The 20,115-nt window shown below is 42.6% G+C and overlaps 1 protein-coding gene across 1 annotated transcript in view; it reads right to left on the minus strand.

Annotated features, from left to right (window-relative positions):
- Positions 1-20,115, minus strand: part of CLIC4 (chloride intracellular channel 4) — a 109,661-nt gene that overhangs the window by 38,857 nt on the left and 50,689 nt on the right. Inside the window, exon 2 of the mRNA XM_077481858.1 lies at positions 365-474. Coding sequence (XP_077337984.1) covers positions 365-474 — 110 coding nt within the window. The remainder of the gene's footprint in view (positions 1-364; positions 475-20,115) is intronic.

Here is a 20,115-nt window from a genome sequence, read left to right on the forward strand (position 1 = left end):
AGTCAATGAGGAGAGAGAGACCTGGGACCACCAAGGCTCCTGTGCTCATCAATGGATCAAGAAGGGACTCAAGTGAGTAGTGGGGGGGTAGCACACAGGGTTTTTTCATGCATAGAACACATGAAGGTAAAAAATTACAGTCAGCCTTTCCAACCACTTTAACTCCAAATTCTTAGGTCTATGAGGAAAATTGAAGAATCAAAAACAACTTTTTATTTTATTTTTTATTTTATTTTATTTTTTAGGGGGAAGCTCTTTGTCATATCACTGGACCACTGAATCATACCACACAAAATTCACTACAACAAAGCATCAGCACAAGATATGCATCCGCATGAACTTTGAATTTTACCTTCTGTCTTACCTCTTTAGGTCAACAGTTGTGACATTGAACACAACTCCCTTCAGCCACAAGATCATAAAAAGTCTCTGGGAGAATGGGCAGTTTCCAATGCTCTCCCCATCACTGCCAGCCTGGAAGGGGGAAAAAAAAAAAAAAAAAAAGGCATTTTTACAATATCCAAACTGAATTAATAATGTCAATGCACACAGAAAGAAAAGAATGCTTAAATACAAGGAGATGTTTATGGAAAACATAACTGAATACTCTTGTGCCATCCACATACTTTGTTTTATCTTTTAAAAGGGATCTCAGGGAACCATCCCCCATCCAACTAATTACCGTGTTAGTTTCGATTTTTTATTAGAACCTTTATTTACCCCACATGCAGTCTAGTGCGTTTTTTTCTGCATCAAAAACGCATGGAAAGTAGGTTATAAGGTTTTCAATGGCATAGTTCACCAGTGCAGTCAGTTCCAGGATAAAAAAAAAAAAAAAAAAAAAAAAAAGAAGTAAAACATGCTCTGGAACGCAATAAAACGCACATGCAAAAACGCATCCACTACAGATCTGGAGTGCATCAGCCCTAAATCAGCAGTCACAACACACTGGCTCCTGAGACAACTCTCTTCTGGATTGCAAGGTAGAAGAGATCCTTCAAGTGCCCACGTCACTACCTGGGTAACGTGTGTACACTCCCTACTGGCTGTGCATCATTGGGGTCCATGCAGGCTACAAAAGATTGTACAGGTGACATGTCGCTGATGAGGTGAGAGGGGGACGGGAAGTAGTTATTAGGCACAGACTTTAATGCTGAATCACCAGACTCGACTACCCGGAATAGGGGCCAACAAGGGCCACGTGAACTTTGAGTAAAAAAGAGTGTGTGTATGTGTGTACTTTGCTCATAGATGGGCTTTAAAAAAAGAGTATTAAAAAAAAAAAAAACATGTGGTGGCTGCATTAGTTTTCTCTCTTATTTATACTTGGTCAGTAAGTCTTATTCAAAAGAGCAAGCTGCCCTTCAGATGTAGCAGTTTCAGACAAACTATTTACTACTGACAGGAGTGGTTACAATTACCAGCTATTATTCATGTAAAACTTTTATCCCAAAAAGGAAAAAAAAAAAAAAAAAGTCGATGTGACGGATTATAAAGTGTGAGCTGGGGTTTGGCTTCAATTTGTTAGTGTGTACGGGCAATTAGATGCACTAGAAAATTTAGATGCGCTATCAAACATTTGTACTAAAGAATGCCACTCTCAAAGCAATTATACAATAATCTGATTATTAGTACACAGCTTTCAAGAGCCGATCATGACTTTATAAGGATATTATCCATTGAGACAAGCATGAAAAATGATCTTCTATGCTAACCGTTCGTATAATATTCATTTAATCAGTACAGTTGCCATTCAAAAATACAATACAAATAAACTGCAACACATGACATCACTTCTGAATTTTTATTCTGTTGTACGAGAATGTGTCACTTTAACCGCTTCCCGTCCTCCCTATAGCCGAATGACGGCTATAGAGCGGGCGCTTTCGTCCGGGAGGCCGTCCCTGGACGCCCTCGTGTTTACTTCCGCAATGCCTGCCGCCACGGGCACGCATCGGGGAAGTTTTGTGTTTGCCGCGTCCCCCGGAGACAGGCAAACACAGATCGCTGTAAACGGCCAATCACAGCGCGATCGGCGTGTCCAATGTCAGATGATCTCATATGTAAACATATGAGATAATCTCTCGGCGCCGCTCTCCCTCCTCACACAGACAGCGTGTGAGAGGGGAGAGATGAACAGCTGCAGCGGCCGTAAGAGGGGGAAAAAAAAAAAAAAAGTGCCATCCGCCCCAGTGCCACCTGTTAGTGCTCTGTCCCCAGTGCCATTTGTCCCCAGTGCCACGTATTAGTGCCATCTGTCATCAGTGCCACGTATTAGTGCCATCTGTCATCAGTGCCACATGCCATCTGTTGTCAGTGTCACGTGTCATCAATGCCACTTATGGGTGCCACGTATTAGTGCCATCGGTCATCAGTGCCACGTATTAGTGCCACCTGTCATTGTCCTGGTGCTCCAGGGCCTTCAAAAGTGTAATAGGTAGTCAACAAGTTAGATGTGTAATTTATGCTCCTAGAACATGTGATGGTGCTTCCTGCATGTTGGGCCTCTGTATGTGGCCAGGCTGTGAAAAAGTCCCACTTATGTGGTATTGTAATACTCAGGAGGAGTAGCAGAATTTTTTTGGGGGGTGTCATTTGTGGTATACACATGCCATGTGAGAGAAATAACCTATTACAATGACAATTTTGAGGAAAAACCATTTAAAAAAAAAAAAAAAAAAAGTTAAAAATCTTAAATTTTGCTAAGAATTGTGGGAAAAAAAATGACAACATCAAAAAGCTCACTATGCCTCTTACTAAATACCTTGGAATGTCTACTTTCAAAAAAAGGGGTCATTTGGGGGGTATTTGTACTTTCCTGACTTGTTCGGGTCACAAGAAGCGAGATAGGCCACCAGTACATCAGATGTGATCAATTTTGTATGATTTGCACCACAGCTTGTAGACTCTCTAACTTTCACAAAGACCAAATAATATCCACTAATTTGGGTTATTTTTACCAAAGATATGTAGCAGTATAAATTGTGGCCAAAATTTATGAAGAAAAATTAATAATTTGCATAATTTTGTCACAGAAACAAAGAAATATGCTTTTTTTTTCAAAATTTTCGGTCTTTTTTCATTTATAGCGCACAAAATAAAAACCCCAGAGGTGATCAAATACCACCAAAAGAAAGCTCTATTTGTGGGAAAAAAATGACAAAAAATTCATTTGGGTACAGTGTTGCATGACTGAGTAATTGTCATTCAAAGTGTGAGCACTGAAAGCTGTAAATTGGTCTGGGCAGGAAGGGTGTTTAAGTGCCCAGTAAGCAAGTGGTTAATAAACTCTTTGATATGAGACTAGCATGCAAATAAAAACAGATGATCATTCATCAAATAATCTCATCGTGTGTACCAGGCATAATACTCTCTGCGTCCCCCCCCCAAGATTAACAAGGTTACTGTGCAAAGGTGCCCTTTTGCTTCTTCATCCAGAGTGTAGGTACTCTAAAGCTTCCTATGCATTAAGGTGAATAAAAACACCTGGTAGTGACCACCCCCCCCCCCCAGCCCCCCGTTTTACTTACCTCAGCCCCGTAATTTGTTGGTAGAGAGGTGCTCCCCCCTCTCTCCACGAGGTCCTGGCTCTTGATTCGATGGACTGATAGCAGTGCAGCCATTGGCTCCCACTGCTGTCAATCAAATCCAATGACGTGAGTGCTGGGGCAGAGTCCGGCATTTGTGTGTATGGACACAAATGCTGGATTTGGGAGTGCGCCCGCAAGGTAACCCCTCCACTCCGGAGAGCGCCTCTCCTAGGGGGTTATCTGATGTGGGGAGGAGCCGCGAGAGCTGCCGGGGGACCCCAGAAATGGACGATTGGGGTCACTCTGTGCAAAATGAGCTGCACAATGGAGGGAAGTATGACAGGTTTGTTATTTACAAAAAAATAAAATAAAAAATAAAACCCTTACAATCACTTAATATAGGAGGTGTTACTGGTCATCTCAGCAGGTGAAAACCGAGGGGGGGGGGGAAATGGAGGGATGAAATATATTATATTTTTAGTTTTCAGGTTACATTTATTTTGGACAGCAGCAGCATGGAAAAAAGGAATTCAGTGGCCTACCAACTCTTGACATCCTACAGTATGGCAAGAGTCATGGATAGATTAAGCGAGGGCTTTTGGTATAGATATTTTCAATATGTTTGTAAGAAATGTTATCATGCATAGGTCCTGAAGTTTATTTTCTTTAACCAAATAGGAGGAGGAGGAAAACATAGCAAGATAATGCTAATCAGGGGTTTGCTTTCATTTTCTGACCAGCAGTAGAGAAATGGCAAAAGGAAAATAGTATTTTTTTAAAAATCAACGCTTGGAAGATTCAAGGTATTGCAATTTATAGGATTCAGGTCTTGCAAATAAGTAGGAAGCCTAATGATAACAGTGCATCTTCTGCCTTTTTACAACCAGCCCCAACAACGCTCACCCCCTACCATTCTTATAAGGAAAAAGTAGAAAGATTCAAGAGTTTCCAATGACCTGTTCATTTTTTAAGAGCCCAACTTTCAACCACTTGCCAACTACAGGTATCAACCTTTATGTAAAAGCCACCCTAGTGGCCAATTAGCCACTTGCTGGCTTTTACAGGTAGTGGGAGTTCAAGTTATCTCCCGCCCACTGCCTGTCCAGGCTCACCCACGAGCCCAGCATGAAAGAAGGGGGTTCAGCCAGCTTACTGCAGAGCTAGTCAAGGACTGGAAGGTCTTCCAAGAGCTCTATAGTATAGGAAATCTAAAGCGACAAGCATTTTCGTTTTTCCAGATAAAAACAGTGCCATTTGGAAAGTATTTGATAACACCGATCTTGGTGCGATCAGATGCTTTTAAAAAGGTGCAGAGGAGACATCTGGGGTCCAATAGGCCCCAAATATCTCCATATAGATTACCTGTCACTGCAAAAAAAAACCAAAAAAAAAAAAACAAACACACACACACACACCACATTTAAAAGCGGCCCGTCCCCCCATGGTCGCACACAAAAGTAGAACCCACGTGTTGGTTCCACATGCATACGTAAAATGACAAATCTGTAAACACCTTCTCTGTCATGTTAAACTGGTAACCTGTAAAGGCTTTTAAAAGCATCACCTATGGCGATGCAATTTACTGCCATACCATGCACAATTTTAAAGAGCGATATGTTGTTAGGTATCCATTTATGTGGCGCAACACCATTCTTAATATATTTTACCAAAAAATTGGGTACTATATTGTGTATATTAAAATTAAAAAGGTGTATTTTTTTGTGTTCGAAAAAAAACAAAAAAACACTGCGCAAATACATTGGGACAAAAAATAAGCAAAAATTACTGGATTTTTACTTGTAAACAAAAAAGTATCAGAAAAAGACCTGGTCTTACATTGTAAAGAAGATGCTTAAGGTGGCCATACACCTATAGATTATCTGCAGATTTTCTATGGTTAGATGGAAAAAGTGCAATGGATTTCTCCATGTTCACTAAACCGTGTGGATGGAGGAATCTCCCACTTTTCCCATCTAACCATAGAAAATCTGTAGATAATCTATAGGTGTATGGCCAGCTTTAGGCACTTATTAAATTATTTTAAAACACAGTACAAGATGGAAGTCCCCTTAGAGTACCAGATCCAAGCTTTATTACAAATCACCAAGCCCTGATCTATTCCACTTTTCCAGAGTCACCCAGTTATAGCAGGGCACTGCACAATCTTTTCACATTCAGCTTCCAGAAGAGTAGAACCTATTCTTAGCACATCCTCTATACACTTATCCTTGACAAGTAGCTCGGAATCCTAGTAGAGCTAACCAAATAGAGGTCTACACTTAACATATCTCTGCAAATAAAGAACAGTGATTAATTTATTAACCAGACACATTATACAGCACTTCATAGAGCTCAGAACGATTCACATCAATACTTGTCCCAAAGCAGCCAATAGCCCTACCACATTTATGCAAGCATATACTCTAGATCTAAGGTCAATCCCTTTCATACAACTTATAAAAGCAATATTCCTGTCAGGATGAAGACAGTCTACCTGAATGTATATTGCCTGCCATGCAAGAAAAAGCTGCAGCTAAGGCTGGGTTCACACTGGTATGACAAACACTCCGACATTGGGAGCTCATGTCGCATGACCTGTGAAAAAAAATCAAGGTTTTCCTATGAGCGCGGTCTTAATTGGTCTGACACAAGTCAAGAAAATGCTCCTTGCACTACTTTGGTCTGACTTTGATCCTAGTTCAGACCATTGAATATCACTGAAGACAGATACAGTCGGATCACCATCTTGACTGATCCGACTTTGGCATGTAGTTCCCCTTCAAGATCAGAGCACAAGTCGCATGCCTAAAATAAAAAAAAACAAAAAACACACCTCTAACAGCGTACCAGACCCTTTGGTCTGGTATGGATTTTAAGGGGAACCCCCCCCACACTGAAAAAAAATAAAAATAAAAAAACGGCATAGGGGGTCACCCCAAAATCCATACCAGATCCTTATCCGGGCACACAGCCTGGCATGTCAGGAAAAGGGGGTGGGGACGAGCGAGCACACCCCCACCAACCACCTCGTCACCATGATGAAGACAAAGGCCTCTTCCCGACAACCCTGGCTGTTGGTTGTCAGGGTCTGCGGGCGAGGGGCTGATCAGAATCTGGAAGCCCAATTTAACAAGGCGTCCCCCCCCCCCAGATACCGGCCTCCCACCCTATGTGAATGAGTATGGGGTACATTGTACCCCTACCCATTCACATAAAATAAGTGTTGGAAAAAAAAAAAAAAAAAACACACACACACACACACACTAAACTGGTTCTCGCTCTTTTTGCCCGATCTTCTCCGCTGTCTTCTTCCTCTGTTCTTCTTCAGATGTTGACTTGACACTCTCTCCTTCTCTAATGCTGGGTGCAGGGTGTACTACTACTTATAGTGGCATGGGGCAGGGACACCGGGTGATGTCATATGAGGCCCCACCCCTTATGTCAGCACCTGTGGCATGATGGGTGGTAACGTCATAAGGGACGGGCCTCCGGTGACCCCGCTCCATGCCAACATGAGTAGTGGCATACCGCGCACCCAGCATTAGAGCGGAAGAGATCGTCGAGTCGACATCGGACCCAGCAAAAGAGCGATAAGATAGAGGAGAAGACAGCGGACAGAGGGAGAAGAATGGGAGAGGGCAAGAAGACTTCAGCGGAGAAGACCCGGAGAGGGGAGAACAACCGTCAAAAAGGCAATAGACATCGATGGAGGAGGCAGAAGAGCAGGAGAGGGGGGGGGGGGGGGGGGGGAGAAGAAAATCGAAAAAGACGGAGCTGCCTTAAACTGCTTTAAAAAACACGTGAAATGTGTTTTGACACTTTTTTGGGGTGAATGGGTACGGGTACCCCATACTCATTCACATGGGGGGGTGGAATCTGGGGGCCCCCTTGTTAAAGGGAGCTTCCAGATTCCAATAAGCCCCAGGCAGACCAACAGCCAGGGTTATTGGGAAGAGGCCCTTGTCCTCATCCACATGGGGACAAGGAGCCCAAAGCACCATACCTCCCATGTTGAAAACATGCAACCTGGTACAGTTGGGGGGGGGGGGTGCTCACTCGTCCCCACCCCCTTTCCTGACCTGCCGGGCTGTGTGCTCAGATAAGGGTCTGGTATGTTTTTTTGGGAAAACTCTTTTGGCATGGGGGGTTCTCCTGAAAATCCATGCTGTTTTTTTTTACATTGTGCAGAGATCCCCCTAAATATGAATATCAGACAGTGCCTGGTATTTTTGGGGATCAAAGTCCGATCCCTGTTCATTGAAGTCAGACGCATGTCATGTCAGACTTCAAGTCGCAGGGCAAAGTTGAATCCAAAAGTGGTACGACTGTCGTGTCGTACCAGTGTGAACCCGGCCTCAGAGGGAACAGGCCAGACAAAGGTGTACACCCCTTCTGGGCTTATGATATGGGCCAGTTTACAAGGCATGTCTAAAAAGTTTGATGAATAGTATCAGAAAAAAAAAAAAAAAAAAAAAAAAAACAGATGATACGAATAAAATATTTTATTTTGAAGGGCAAAAAAAATAAATCGTCATCCTTCACAACACACTTTTGGCAACGTTCATAAAGCTTCTGTAAACTGTCAAAGGCCTCTTTAGGAATCGATCGCAGAACCACGGTCACACATTGATTTCTTAATGGATGGTGCCATCACTAATCGAAGAAGGCGATCAGCATTGTCTTGACCTTGGACTTCTGCAGGTGACTTTTTGGGTCACAGGGAACGCCATTCCATCAATTGCCCCTTGGACTCCAGATCAAACTGGTAGCACCAGGACTTATCTCCTATGATGATGGTTTGCAGAAAGGATGGATCCTGGTCACAAATATTAAATTACATTTTCAGAGGTTTCCATCTGTTTTGCTTTCTGGTCGCCTGTTGACCTGAACGTGGCTCATCCTCAGTCAATTCCTTCCTTTCGGGAAAGCATTTGAACCAGTCATAAACGCATATTTTATGCTCACGGCTTCTGTCCCATACACTTCCACCAGCATTTCATGTGTCTACGCTCCACAATTTGTAGCAGTCCATTGCACTGTAACCCTACCTCTCACACTGGCTAAGTTGGACTGCTCATAGCAGACTTACCACGACGATCTCGTGTACTCCGCGCTAGGTGGTGCTTCGACAGCAAAGTGCATGCGCTCGCACCTGGCTATGTTGCCATTGAGATAGATATCGGACCAGTCAAAACTTCAGACACACCTCATATTTCAACAACATCGTCATTAACCAACAAAATCATTATATCATTATATCATTATATCATATATATATATATATATATATATATATATATATATATATATATATATATATATATATATTTTTTTTTTTTTTTTTTTTCTTTTTTTAAACAAAAGGGGGGGGGGGGGGGGGCAGAGAGGAGAAATGTTGGGGCTCTGGACCTATGCAATTAGGATCATTATGCTGCACTTTACAGTCTACTGCCATCTAGTGATAAAAAGATTCAATTTTTATGGATATGTGATATCCTTTAAAAATGTTACCCTAGGGGCTTTATGGGGTTACTTTTAATGCTATTTCAATAAATATCTGATTTTATTCTCATACATGTGTTCTATGTGTTCTATATTCTGTGGGCATCAAAAAGTCCCTTTTCTCCCCGCTTTCTTCCCCTTTGTGGGTTTTAGCAAAGGGAAATGTAATTTTCCATCGTGATCGGCGTTCATTTTTTTGTTTTTTTTTTTAATTGTCACTGTAAACAAAAAGTTAATCTTTAAAAAAAATGTATTGGAATTAAAAAGTATGTTTCTGGTACAAAGCATTTTTAAGTTATTTACAAATGAAGTACAGGCATTTTTTTATTGTACACTTTTTCGCTTTAATTAGATGCCAATTAAATATGAAATTAGGAAAAAGAAAAAATAAGCAGGAGAAACAACAGCTATTAGGAGAAAAAGGGGTTTAGGGCCGATTTCATTAACTTCAGGACCATTAATACTTTGGTGTTGTGGAAATGCATGCTAAATCGCGTGCTGCCACAACACATGGTGATGCACCTGCTGTGTGTGTGGTGTGTTACAGTGCCATTTACAGTGGTGTGAAAAAGTGTTTGCCCCCTTCCTCATTTCCTGTTCCTTTGCATGTTTGTCACACTTAAAGCGGGAGTCCACCGGGACTCCGCGTTTTTTTTTTTTTTTTTAAAAGCCAGCAGCTACAAATACTGCAGCTGCTGACTTTTAAATAGTGACACTTACCTGTCCAGCGCGCCCGCGATGTCGGCACCCGAAGCCGATCGCTCGCTCGGCTGCCGGGTCCCGCCGCCATCTTGGGTATGGGAATCAGGAAATGGAGCCTTTCGGCTTCATTTCCCGGTTCCCTACTGCGCATGCGCGAGCCGCGCGGCGCAATCCGGACGGTCCCCGCTGCCTCTGGGAGCTGTGTGTTTCCCAGCAGGCAGCGGGGCACTTGCTGAAGGGGGCGGGCGCTTGCGGAATGGGGGCGTAACCTACGCTCGTTCCGCAGAGAGCTAGCCCGGAAGTGGGTGCAGTTACCTGGATTATCCAGGTAACTGCACCCCCCTCCCCCCTGAAAGGTGCCGATTGTGGCGCCGGAGGGGGGGGGGGATTCCGATGAGCGGAGGTCCATTTTAGGGTGGACCTCCGCTTTAAGTGTTTCGGAACATCAAACCAATAGTCAAGGACAACACAAGTAAACACAAAATGCAATTTGTAAATGAAGGTGTTTATTATTAAAGGTGAAAAAAAATCCAAACCATCATGGCCCTGTGTGAAAAAGTGATTGCCCCCTAACCCTTATAACTGGTTGGGCCACCCTTAGCAGCAACAACTGCAACCAAGCGTTTGCGATAACGTGCAATGAGGCTTTTACAGCGTCCTGGAGGAATTTTGGCCCACTCATCTTTGCAGAATTGTCCTAATTCAGTTACATTAGAGGGTTTTCGAGCATGAACGGCCTTTTTAAGGTCATACCACAACATCTCAATAGGATTCAGGTCAGGACTTTGGCTAGGCCACTCCAAAGTCTTCATTTTGTTTTTCTTCAGCCATTGGGTGGTGGACTTGCTGGTGTGTTTAGGATCATTGTCCTGCTGCAGAACCCAAGTTCGTTTCAGCTTGAGTACACGAACAGATGGTCGGACATTCTCCTTCAGGATCTCTTGGTAGACAGCAGAATTCATAGTTCCTTTTATCATGGCAAGTCTTCCAGGTCCTGAAGCAGCAAAACAGCCCCAGACCATCACACTACCACCACCATATTTTACTGTTGGTATAATGTTCTTTTTATGAAATGCAGTGTTCCTTCTACGCCAGATATACTTGGACACACACCTTCCAAAGAGTTCCACTTTTGTCTCATCGGTCCACAGAATGTTGTCCCAAAAGTCTTGGGGATCATCAAGATGTGTTGTGGAGAAATTGAGATGAGCTTTGATGTTCTTTTTGCTCAGCAATGGTTTTCTCCTTGGAACTCTGCCATGCAGGCCATTTTTGCCCAGTCTTTTCCTGATGGTGGAGGCATGAACGCTGACCTTAACTGAGGCAAGTGAGGCCTGCAGTTCCTTGGACGTTGTTGTGGGGTCTTTTGTGACCTCTTGGATGAGTCGTCGCTGCGCTCTTGGGGTAATTTTGGGCGGCCGGCCACTCCTGGGAAGGTTCACCACTGTTCCATGTCTTCGCCATTTGTGGATAATGGCTCTCACTGTGGTTCGCTGGATTCCCAAAGCTTTGGAAATGGCTTTACAACCCTTTCCAGACTGATAGATCTCAATTACTTTCTTTCTCAATTGTTCCTGAATTTCTTTGGGTCTCGGCATGATGTGTAGCTTTTAGGCTGGGTTCACACCGCTGCGGGGGGAGAACCGGATGTGATTCGCACAGCAAATCACATCCGATCTCCGTAGCGCTGCGAGTTCAGCCATACAGATAGTATGGCTGAACTCGCAGCGGTCCCGCAGCAAACTCGCACGGGACCCTTTTTTGGGTCCGCAACGGAATCGGATCGCATGGGGGTTCACACCATGCGATCCGATTCCTGTGCGAGTCGGCAGATCGCACTGCGATATGCCGACGGATCTGGGGGTGTCATTAACATAACATTGACACCCCCAGCCGTCCGCATAGGGCAGTGTGAACTGCCGGCGGGAGGTATGCGATGCGGGAAAACGCCGCGGATTCGCGGCGTTCCCGCATCGCAGCAATGTGAACCTAGCCTAAAGGATCTTCTGGTGGACCTTACTGTGTCAAGCAGCTCCTATTTAAGTGATGCCTTGATTGTGAACAGGTGTGGCAATAATCAGGCCTGGGTGTGGCTAGAGAAATTGAACTCAGGTGTGGACAACCACAGTTATAGTAATCACTTTTTCACACAGGGCCATGATGGTTTGGATTTTTTTTCACCTTTAATAATAAACACCTTCATTTACAAATTGCATTTTGTGTTTACTTGTGTTGTCCTTGACTATTGTTTAAATTGGTTTGATGTTCCGAAACACTTAAGTGTGACAAACATGCAAAGGAACAGGAAATGAGGAAGGGGGCAAACACTTTTTCACACCACTGTATAATAAATGGGTTTCTCCATACCCACCTTGAATCCAGTGATGTGCTGTGCCCAGGAACCCCCTGCTGACTTTTTTGGGTGGGCGGCTTCCGGGTCTCGATCGCCGGCTGTGGTCATTGGCTGGGCGGAGAGGATTTCAATCCCACACATGCACTGGAATTCTGTCAGATTTGGCATTGCCGATTTGGGGCAGTGAATTGCGCAGCTTATTGTACAAGAGTGGAAAGGCAGGCAAGTAGCTTATTGCAGAAGAGACAAAGATTGTTTCTGCATTAAAAATCCTGCCTGTCCGCCAACTTTTATTCTTCCACTTTAATGTGATGCAAATTAACTTGTGGAATAATGTACCACATCAAAGTGCTTAACCACTCCCCACCTGCAATATAATATGTGCAAAGTGGTGGTTATAGCATAATAAGCCACTAGCATGCACTTGCGGTTATTGGTGGTGTGGTGGGACAGTCTGTCATCTGATCCCGGTAAAAAGCCTCCGATGTAGGCCATTTACGTGATCAGCTGTGTCCAATCACAGCCAATTACACTGTAAACAGGAAGAGACGTATATAGGCTTTTCTTCCACTCGCACTGACAGGCGTGAGTAGAGAAATGCCGATCGGGTGCTTTGACTGGTGGGGGGGTTGGGGTAGGGGTACATTGCAGACCCATCAAAGATGCCCTCCCAGGACCACCAGGGTTGCCATTCTGTGCTGCATAACGGTGCCACCTGTCAGCGTCCATTAGTGCAGCCTCATCAGTGAAGGAGAAAACTTATTTACAAAGTTTTGTAACAGAAATGAAGAAACTTTTCAAAATGTTCGGTCCTTTTTTTTTTATTTATATTGCAAAAAATAAAAAACCCGGCGGTGATCAAATACCACCAAAAGAAAGCTCCATTTGTGGGGAAAAAATAAAAAATAAAATACAAAAATTTTGTTTGGGTACAGCGTCGCACGACCACGCAATTGTCATTCAAAATGTGATCATGCTGAAAGCTGAAAATTGGTCTGGGCAAGAAGGTGTATAAGTGCCTTGTATTGAAGTGGTTAAGTGTGAATGAGCCTAAAGGGTTAATAAGGAGTTCAGTGGGAACACATTTAATTTTTAACCTGCAAGCTCAACATATGTAGATCTAAGCTCATCCTTTTGATATGCAGGTGAATTAACCACTTCAGCCACAGACCATTTGGCAGAGCACTTTGTGATTCGGCACTGCGTCACTTTGACAATTGTGCAGTTCAGCGACAGAGCTCCCAAACAAAATTGATGTTTTTTTTTGCCCACTATAAACAAAAAAAAAGAAGCAATGCTTAATTTTGCTATAATAAATATGCCCAAAAAAATAAAAATATTTTTTTATATAAAACCCTTTTTCCTCAGTTTAGGCTGATATCTATTCTACATATTTTTGATATAAAAAATAAAATAAAAAAATAATTGCAATAACTGGTTGGTTTGCGCAAAAGTTATAGCGTCTACAAAATAGGGGGATCGTTTTATGGCATTTTTAAATTAATTTTTTTTTTACTACTAATGGCGCGATCTGCGTTTTTTATCGTGACAGCGACATTACGGCGGACAGATTTGACAATTTTGGTGTTATTTTGGGACAACATTTATACAGCGATCAGTGCTATTAAAAATGCACTGATTACTGTGTAAATGTGACTGGCAGTGAAGGGGTTAACCAGTAGGGGGCACTGCAGGGGTTAAGTGTGTCCTAGGGATGTGTTCTAAGTAATCAGTGTCACTAGGAAGAATGGGGAAATGCTCGTTTACATCAGCATTTCCCCGTTCTTCCTCTCCGTGAGACGATTGGGGGTATCCCCGTGGACAGAGTCAATGGCGCATCTTAAAGGGCAATGCACAGGTACATTAATATGCCTGTACGTGCCATTCTGCCAACATATATCAGTGTGAGCCAGTAGGCAAGGGGTTAAACAGAATACATGCAAAGTAACCTTTTGTTTTTGTAACTTTCTGCCTTACGTCTGAACACAGTGTTTATAAACCCTGGCAGGAGTTTTTTTTTTAATGCAGCAGTTGCTGTAGTAGCTTCAGCATTTGCACAGAAACTCAGAGTTGCTGAAAAATATGGCAGGGGGAGCGGAAGTGAGAGAAGTACAGGTGCTACATCCTGTGGACTTAGCTTAAAGTGGTACTGAATCCAGGACCCTGCATTCACTATCAGGTCTCACAGTACACAAAACATGAAAATTAAATAGTTTTAGTAATTATAAACTGCTAAATCCCTTTTCTCATGAGCTGTATACAGCAGTCTTGGGACTTCTATCAGAGTCCAGCTGAGCACTGGTTAAAGCTTGTAGGAGGAGTTTTCATTCTCCCCTAACTGTCCTATGAGGCTGCAGGACCCCAGACCCTCTGTCTGTGCAGTGCCAATTGGCCCTGTCCTGATCACATGCACCCTCCCAAAGGAGAGAAAAAAAAATAAAAATAAAAATAAACTCTGGGCATGTGCTCAGTTTGGTGTGTATTGCTAGAGTGACTCAAAGGGCTCTGTTCTAGCAGATTGTTTGGGGACAGGGGAAGAAGGGGAGGATCAGAGAAGACAGAATCAAGCAGCCTTTTTACACAATGCAGAGGATTAACCCCTTATGTTAGATAGCAAGTAGAACAAGCATGCTTTACTACATATACAGACTGATTTTACTGTTGTGGGTTTAGTAACACTAAGTTTTCTTGTCCAACATATCCAATTTTAAACGGGTCGGGAATGTATTAAAAATTACAGGTGAACATGCATGTAAATTCAAAAGCAATAAATAAAAATTATTAAATTCATAGATCTGTAACATTTTAGATCAATGTGGTAAATGGGAAAAAAAAAAAAAAGTAAGAAAATATATTTTACAAAAAAGTAGTAAGGATGGTGGTGGTAAGTACTGAATGTGTTTGAATTGTAAGAGGAAACAGAAGCACATAAAAAAAAAAAATAAAAAAAATAAAAAAAAAAAAAAAAAAAAATAGCCACCATGCACTGGAAGCACCAGAATCTATAAACTCCATTTAGCCTGGATCCCTGGTGAGATATTAACATATCTGCAAGAGGGCTAATCATTTAGCACAGTTCTGCCCAAGAACTATATTCAGTCCTATTAGCAGTAACAAGTGATAATGGTAGGGATCTACACACACAAAGATCTGTATTTTCCAGAGGCGCAGAAGACTGGAAGGTCTGTGCTCTAAAGTGCCAAAATTAAACAGAAACCTGATGCGTCTGAAAGACACTATTCTGCTGGTGAAACTTTCCAGATGTGCCCGATGATCCAGGCTATAGAAGTACACATACTGTCTGTGTATAAAAACAACAGAATAAAAGAGTGCCCGTTATACAAGACCTTCATATAATTAGGACAAGAAAACACAGAAGGCAGAACAATACAAGTACTGACTTACATAACTCAGATTTTGAATGAAAAAGGACAGGTTTTATCACAAGAAGATTTTCAAAAAGGTGCCATCTGTAAATTAAAGTTCCAAAACCACCAAGACTGGTGCACAAAACGCATTCATATGTATCTGGCCTCAAACCAGACCATAGCTTTGCTAAGGACCAAAGCTTTGCGGGGGGAGGGTACATGTTCCTACCCCTTCAATCTAATGTCCTCTACAAGCATGGATATGCAGTGATATTGTCAGAAGAGATGGGGAGATGTCATGTGCATACAGGTGCCTTTCATAGGCAAACAAATAGATCTTAAAAGGGAATCCCACTGCTAAACATGTCATGAGGCACAGTTATGTAATACACACCTATGTGCAATGTCAAGTATATAACAACTTGTATCAACATACATTTTGATGTATTCCCATTGATTTCAATGAAAAACACACACAAAGTACAAAGGAGTGAAGGGCAGCAATGTGTTGGTGATCTGTGAAGTGGTAGCGTGTGTGTGCGTGCGTGCAATAATATATATATATATATATATATATATATATATATATATATATATATATATATATATATACACACACACATATATACACACACACACACACACACACACACAAGACGGGAGCATAGAGGAAATATGAGCATAGCCCTGGGTGCAGCTCAAAGCTGGAATAAAAAATAATATTTGGATGACTTAGTGGTTATGCACTATACATTGCGACATCGAGAGGGGAGGGGACATGATCCACAACAAACGTGGCTTTGTGGTGCTGGTCATTGCTACCACAAATGGCAAGGTGAAAGCTGCAGAATTCTCCATTAAAAGCTACATTCCAACTTTGAATGCACATAAAATGAATGCAATTATAAATGCAAGCATAGACAACTATAGCATGTTGCTGACACGTCTGCAGATCCTCTGATACCCTCTCGTTAGTCTGGCTTCCTGTCCCATGGAATAACAAATTCCTGCTGTGTGGAGGGAAAAAGGGCACTTTTCACATTGGCAGCACCCGGGCGTCGGTGGTAAAGCGCCGCTATATTTAGCGGCGCTTTACCATAGTTTTTGCAGGGCTTTTTGGCAGCTAGCGGGGAGTTTTTAACCCCCACTAGCACCCAAAAAAAGAGTTAAAACCACTGGAAAGTGCTGCTTTGCCGGCACTACCCATTGTTTTCAGTGTATTCACCACTCCTACAGCGCTGCAAAGCTGCCTGCAGGACTTTTGACGTCCTGCCAGTGCAGCGCACCAGTGGAAAAGCACTCAGTCCGATCCCTTGGACATTCAGCCAGGAGGAGTGATATCAGACACAACTAGCTGTATACAGCTAAAGGAGGCAAGTTACACACAAACTGACAGTGTGGCTGGGCTTCATTCACATACACAATGAATCTGTTGTGTGGAGGAAATCCTGGAGATCACCTTTAAATTCTGTCAAGGCTATCTGGGCTACTGTCAGGATTTAGACTGAGGTCAGGGTCAGTTGGTTGCAGGACTCTAGCATGCACAGCATCTGACCGACAATCCCAAAAGTGTCAGAGGCCAATAAAGTCTACCCTAGGACATGTTTTTGAGGTCTGTGTCCCCTCTGGGAAGATGCTCCCTTCTACTGGTTCTGGTGACCATTGTCATTGAGACAGACAGTGAAGGGTTTCAGAGATGTTATTAGAACAAATGGGTAAAGGCAAACATTCTGGAGACAACCAAGTCTGATCTTCAACTTGAGAGATTTCCTCTTTATCTTTTCCATACTCAACCCACAAATAGTATCTATCTATCGAGCGCGAGATAGAGATATATCGAGCGCGAGATAGAGATATATCGAGCGCGAGATAGAGATATATCGAGCGCGAGATAGAGATATATCGAGCGCGAGATAGAGATATATCGAGCGCGAGATAGAGATATATCGAGCGCGAGATAGAGATATATCGAGCGCGAGATAGAGATAGATAGGATAGCCTTTACACATACTTCAAAATATAGTATATGGACAACGGGGGGATTGAAATTAGGAAGACTGTGTACATTTATCAGTTTTGCTCAGAAATCCCAACTCCAAGCTAAAATTATTTATTACTGTATATTACTGTTGAACCCCGAGAATGTTGCAAAATCACCCCTTGCAGTGGCTGTCCCTGCCCCCCCCCCCAACCCCTCCCTGTAAGGGTTAAACGTTTGTTTAAGCCAGCTATGCATAGATTGAAATTGAGCCAGTTCAGCAGGGACTGGCCAGATTTCATGCCATGTAGGGTAGAGCTGCACGATTATTCATAAAAAAAATAAAATAAAATCACAATCTCTATTTGCAATTTCCATGTAACAAGTGCAGAGCCGGTCTCTGCTCAGAGCTTAAAAAAAAAAAAAAAGCCGGCAAATGTTTATCAATCTTCCTCAGCGCTGGGAGATAAAAGGAAACATTGTAACATTTTGTTCTAGATCAAAAGGGAAGAACTTCTGTCTGCAAATGAGGTCAGTTTAACCACCCACGGACCACCCGCTGCAGTTTTGCGGCTGCTGTTTGAAGGAGGATATTGTTGCCATAACCCTGGTATCGTCTTCAGCGGGTGGTCCACTACAAGATAAAAGTGGTCTCTGCGGTGAATTTGATCACTTTTAATTGGTGGCAGGAGAGGGCCCCCCCCCCCCGCCACGATCCAGTGCCCTCCGCCACTTACCGGAGCCGTCGGCAGCGGCGGAGGCAATCGCATCCTGTCTCCTGTGAGGTATGGAGAAGATTGAGGGGAAGATGGACACCACCCGTCTCCATACAACTGCTGGGTGGAAGCGACGTCAAAACGTCACTTCCGTCCACAGCTCTTAAAGGGCCATTTTATTTAAATCATCTTTTTTTAAGTTGCAATTTATTTTATTGCATTTTAGTCTAAATATGAGATGTGAGGACTTTTTGACCCCAGATCTCATATTTAAAGAGGTTTTGTCATGCTTTTTTTCTATTACAAGGGATGGTTACATAAATATGAATTTAAGTATGAATAAAAGTGATTTTTTTTTAAACAGTGTAAGGAAAAAAGAAAAGGGTAAAATTATTTTTTTTACATTTTTTTAATTTTACCCTTTCTTTTTTAAAACGTGGCCCGTCCAAATGAGCTTGCATGCAGAAGCGAATGCATACGTAAGTAGCGCCTGCGTAGGATATGAAAACTGTGTTCAAACCACACGTGAGACATCGCTGCGATCGGTAGAACGAGAGCAATAATTTGTAACTTAAAACATGCAACCTGTAGAATTTTTTAAACGTCGCCTATGGAAATTTTTAAGGGTAAAAGTTTGTCGCCATTCCACAAGCAGGCGCAATTTTGAAGCGCGACATGTTGGGTATCAATTTACTCGGTGTAACATTATCTTTCACAATATAAAAAAAATTGGCTTTTTTTTACTGTTGTCTGTCTTATTTTTTTTTTTTCAAAAAAGTGAATTATTTTTTTTTTGGAAAAAAAGTGCGCTTGTAAGTCCGCTACGCAAATACGGTGTGAAAAAAAGTATTGCCATGACTGCCATTTTATTCACTAGGGTGTTAGAAAAAAAACAATATATAATGTTTGGGGTTTCTAAGCAATTTTCTAGCATAAAAATAAATACCGTATTTATCGGCGTATAACACGCGCCGGCGTATAACACGCACCCCAAGTTTAGGAGGGAATTTTAAAGGAAAAAAAAAAAACCTTACATTTATATGCCCATCAGTGTCATCTGCAGCCTTGTCCACCATTGCAGCCTTATGCAGCCTTGTCCCCCATTGCAGCCGTGTCTATTTTTATTATTTTTTTTAAATGCTGTCGCCGAGATACGGAGCCGGATGTGTATCTCGGCGGCGTGTGGTAGTTCTCGGCGGGCCTCCGGCTCTTCTCGGTAGCTTTCGGCCGCCGAGAAGAGCCGAAAGCTTCCGAGAAGAGCTGAAGGCGGCCGAAAGTCGCCTTGAAGAGCCGAAGGCGGCCGAAAGCCGCCCAGAGGCTCAGAATTTCGAGGGATCGGCGTATAACACGCACCCACGATTTAAACATGTAAAACACCAAAATCTCAATAAACAAGGCTTATCCTTAAGTGGTTAAAGGCCAAGCCTTTTTCTGACACTTGATGCTTACAAGGTTAAAAAAAATAAAAATAAAAAAAAGTTATTTTCTGCTAGAAAATTACACATTCAGCCTGCCCACACTGTTTGCCCCTCACCGAGGTCCTGCTGAACCGTCTATGGCCTGCCTAAGAGTTGTTTCTGTCACATTCCTGGAATTCAGCTTTAATGTGGCGGTGACATGGTCACATCACACCTATGTGTCCATTTATTTTAGGACACAGTATGACAATAGAGCTATTTAGATCATGTAACCCACCCTGCAGTGTCACAGTACACACACTGATGTCCTGGAGTATAATGCACACACTGCAGAGAAAGGCATCCTCCAACGGATGCCTTTCATAGCTTAAATAGCTGGAAAATGCAAACGTGCGATTCCAGCTAGAAGTAAAGAAGTCATGGAAGCTTACAGATCAACAGCTGCACTATAGTATACTGTACCAGAATCTATTTCAATATAAATATGGATGGAGAGGATCTTCAGTCCTTCATGTGTTCACGGACCTTCTATCGCGTCCAACACAGGC

The sequence above is a fragment of the Lithobates pipiens genome, unplaced genomic scaffold, assembly GCF_037356315.1.
Source record: "Lithobates pipiens isolate NorthernLeopardFrog02 unplaced genomic scaffold, aLitPip1_a1.2 Scaffold_16, whole genome shotgun sequence".
NCBI lineage: Eukaryota > Metazoa > Chordata > Amphibia > Anura > Ranidae > Lithobates > Lithobates pipiens.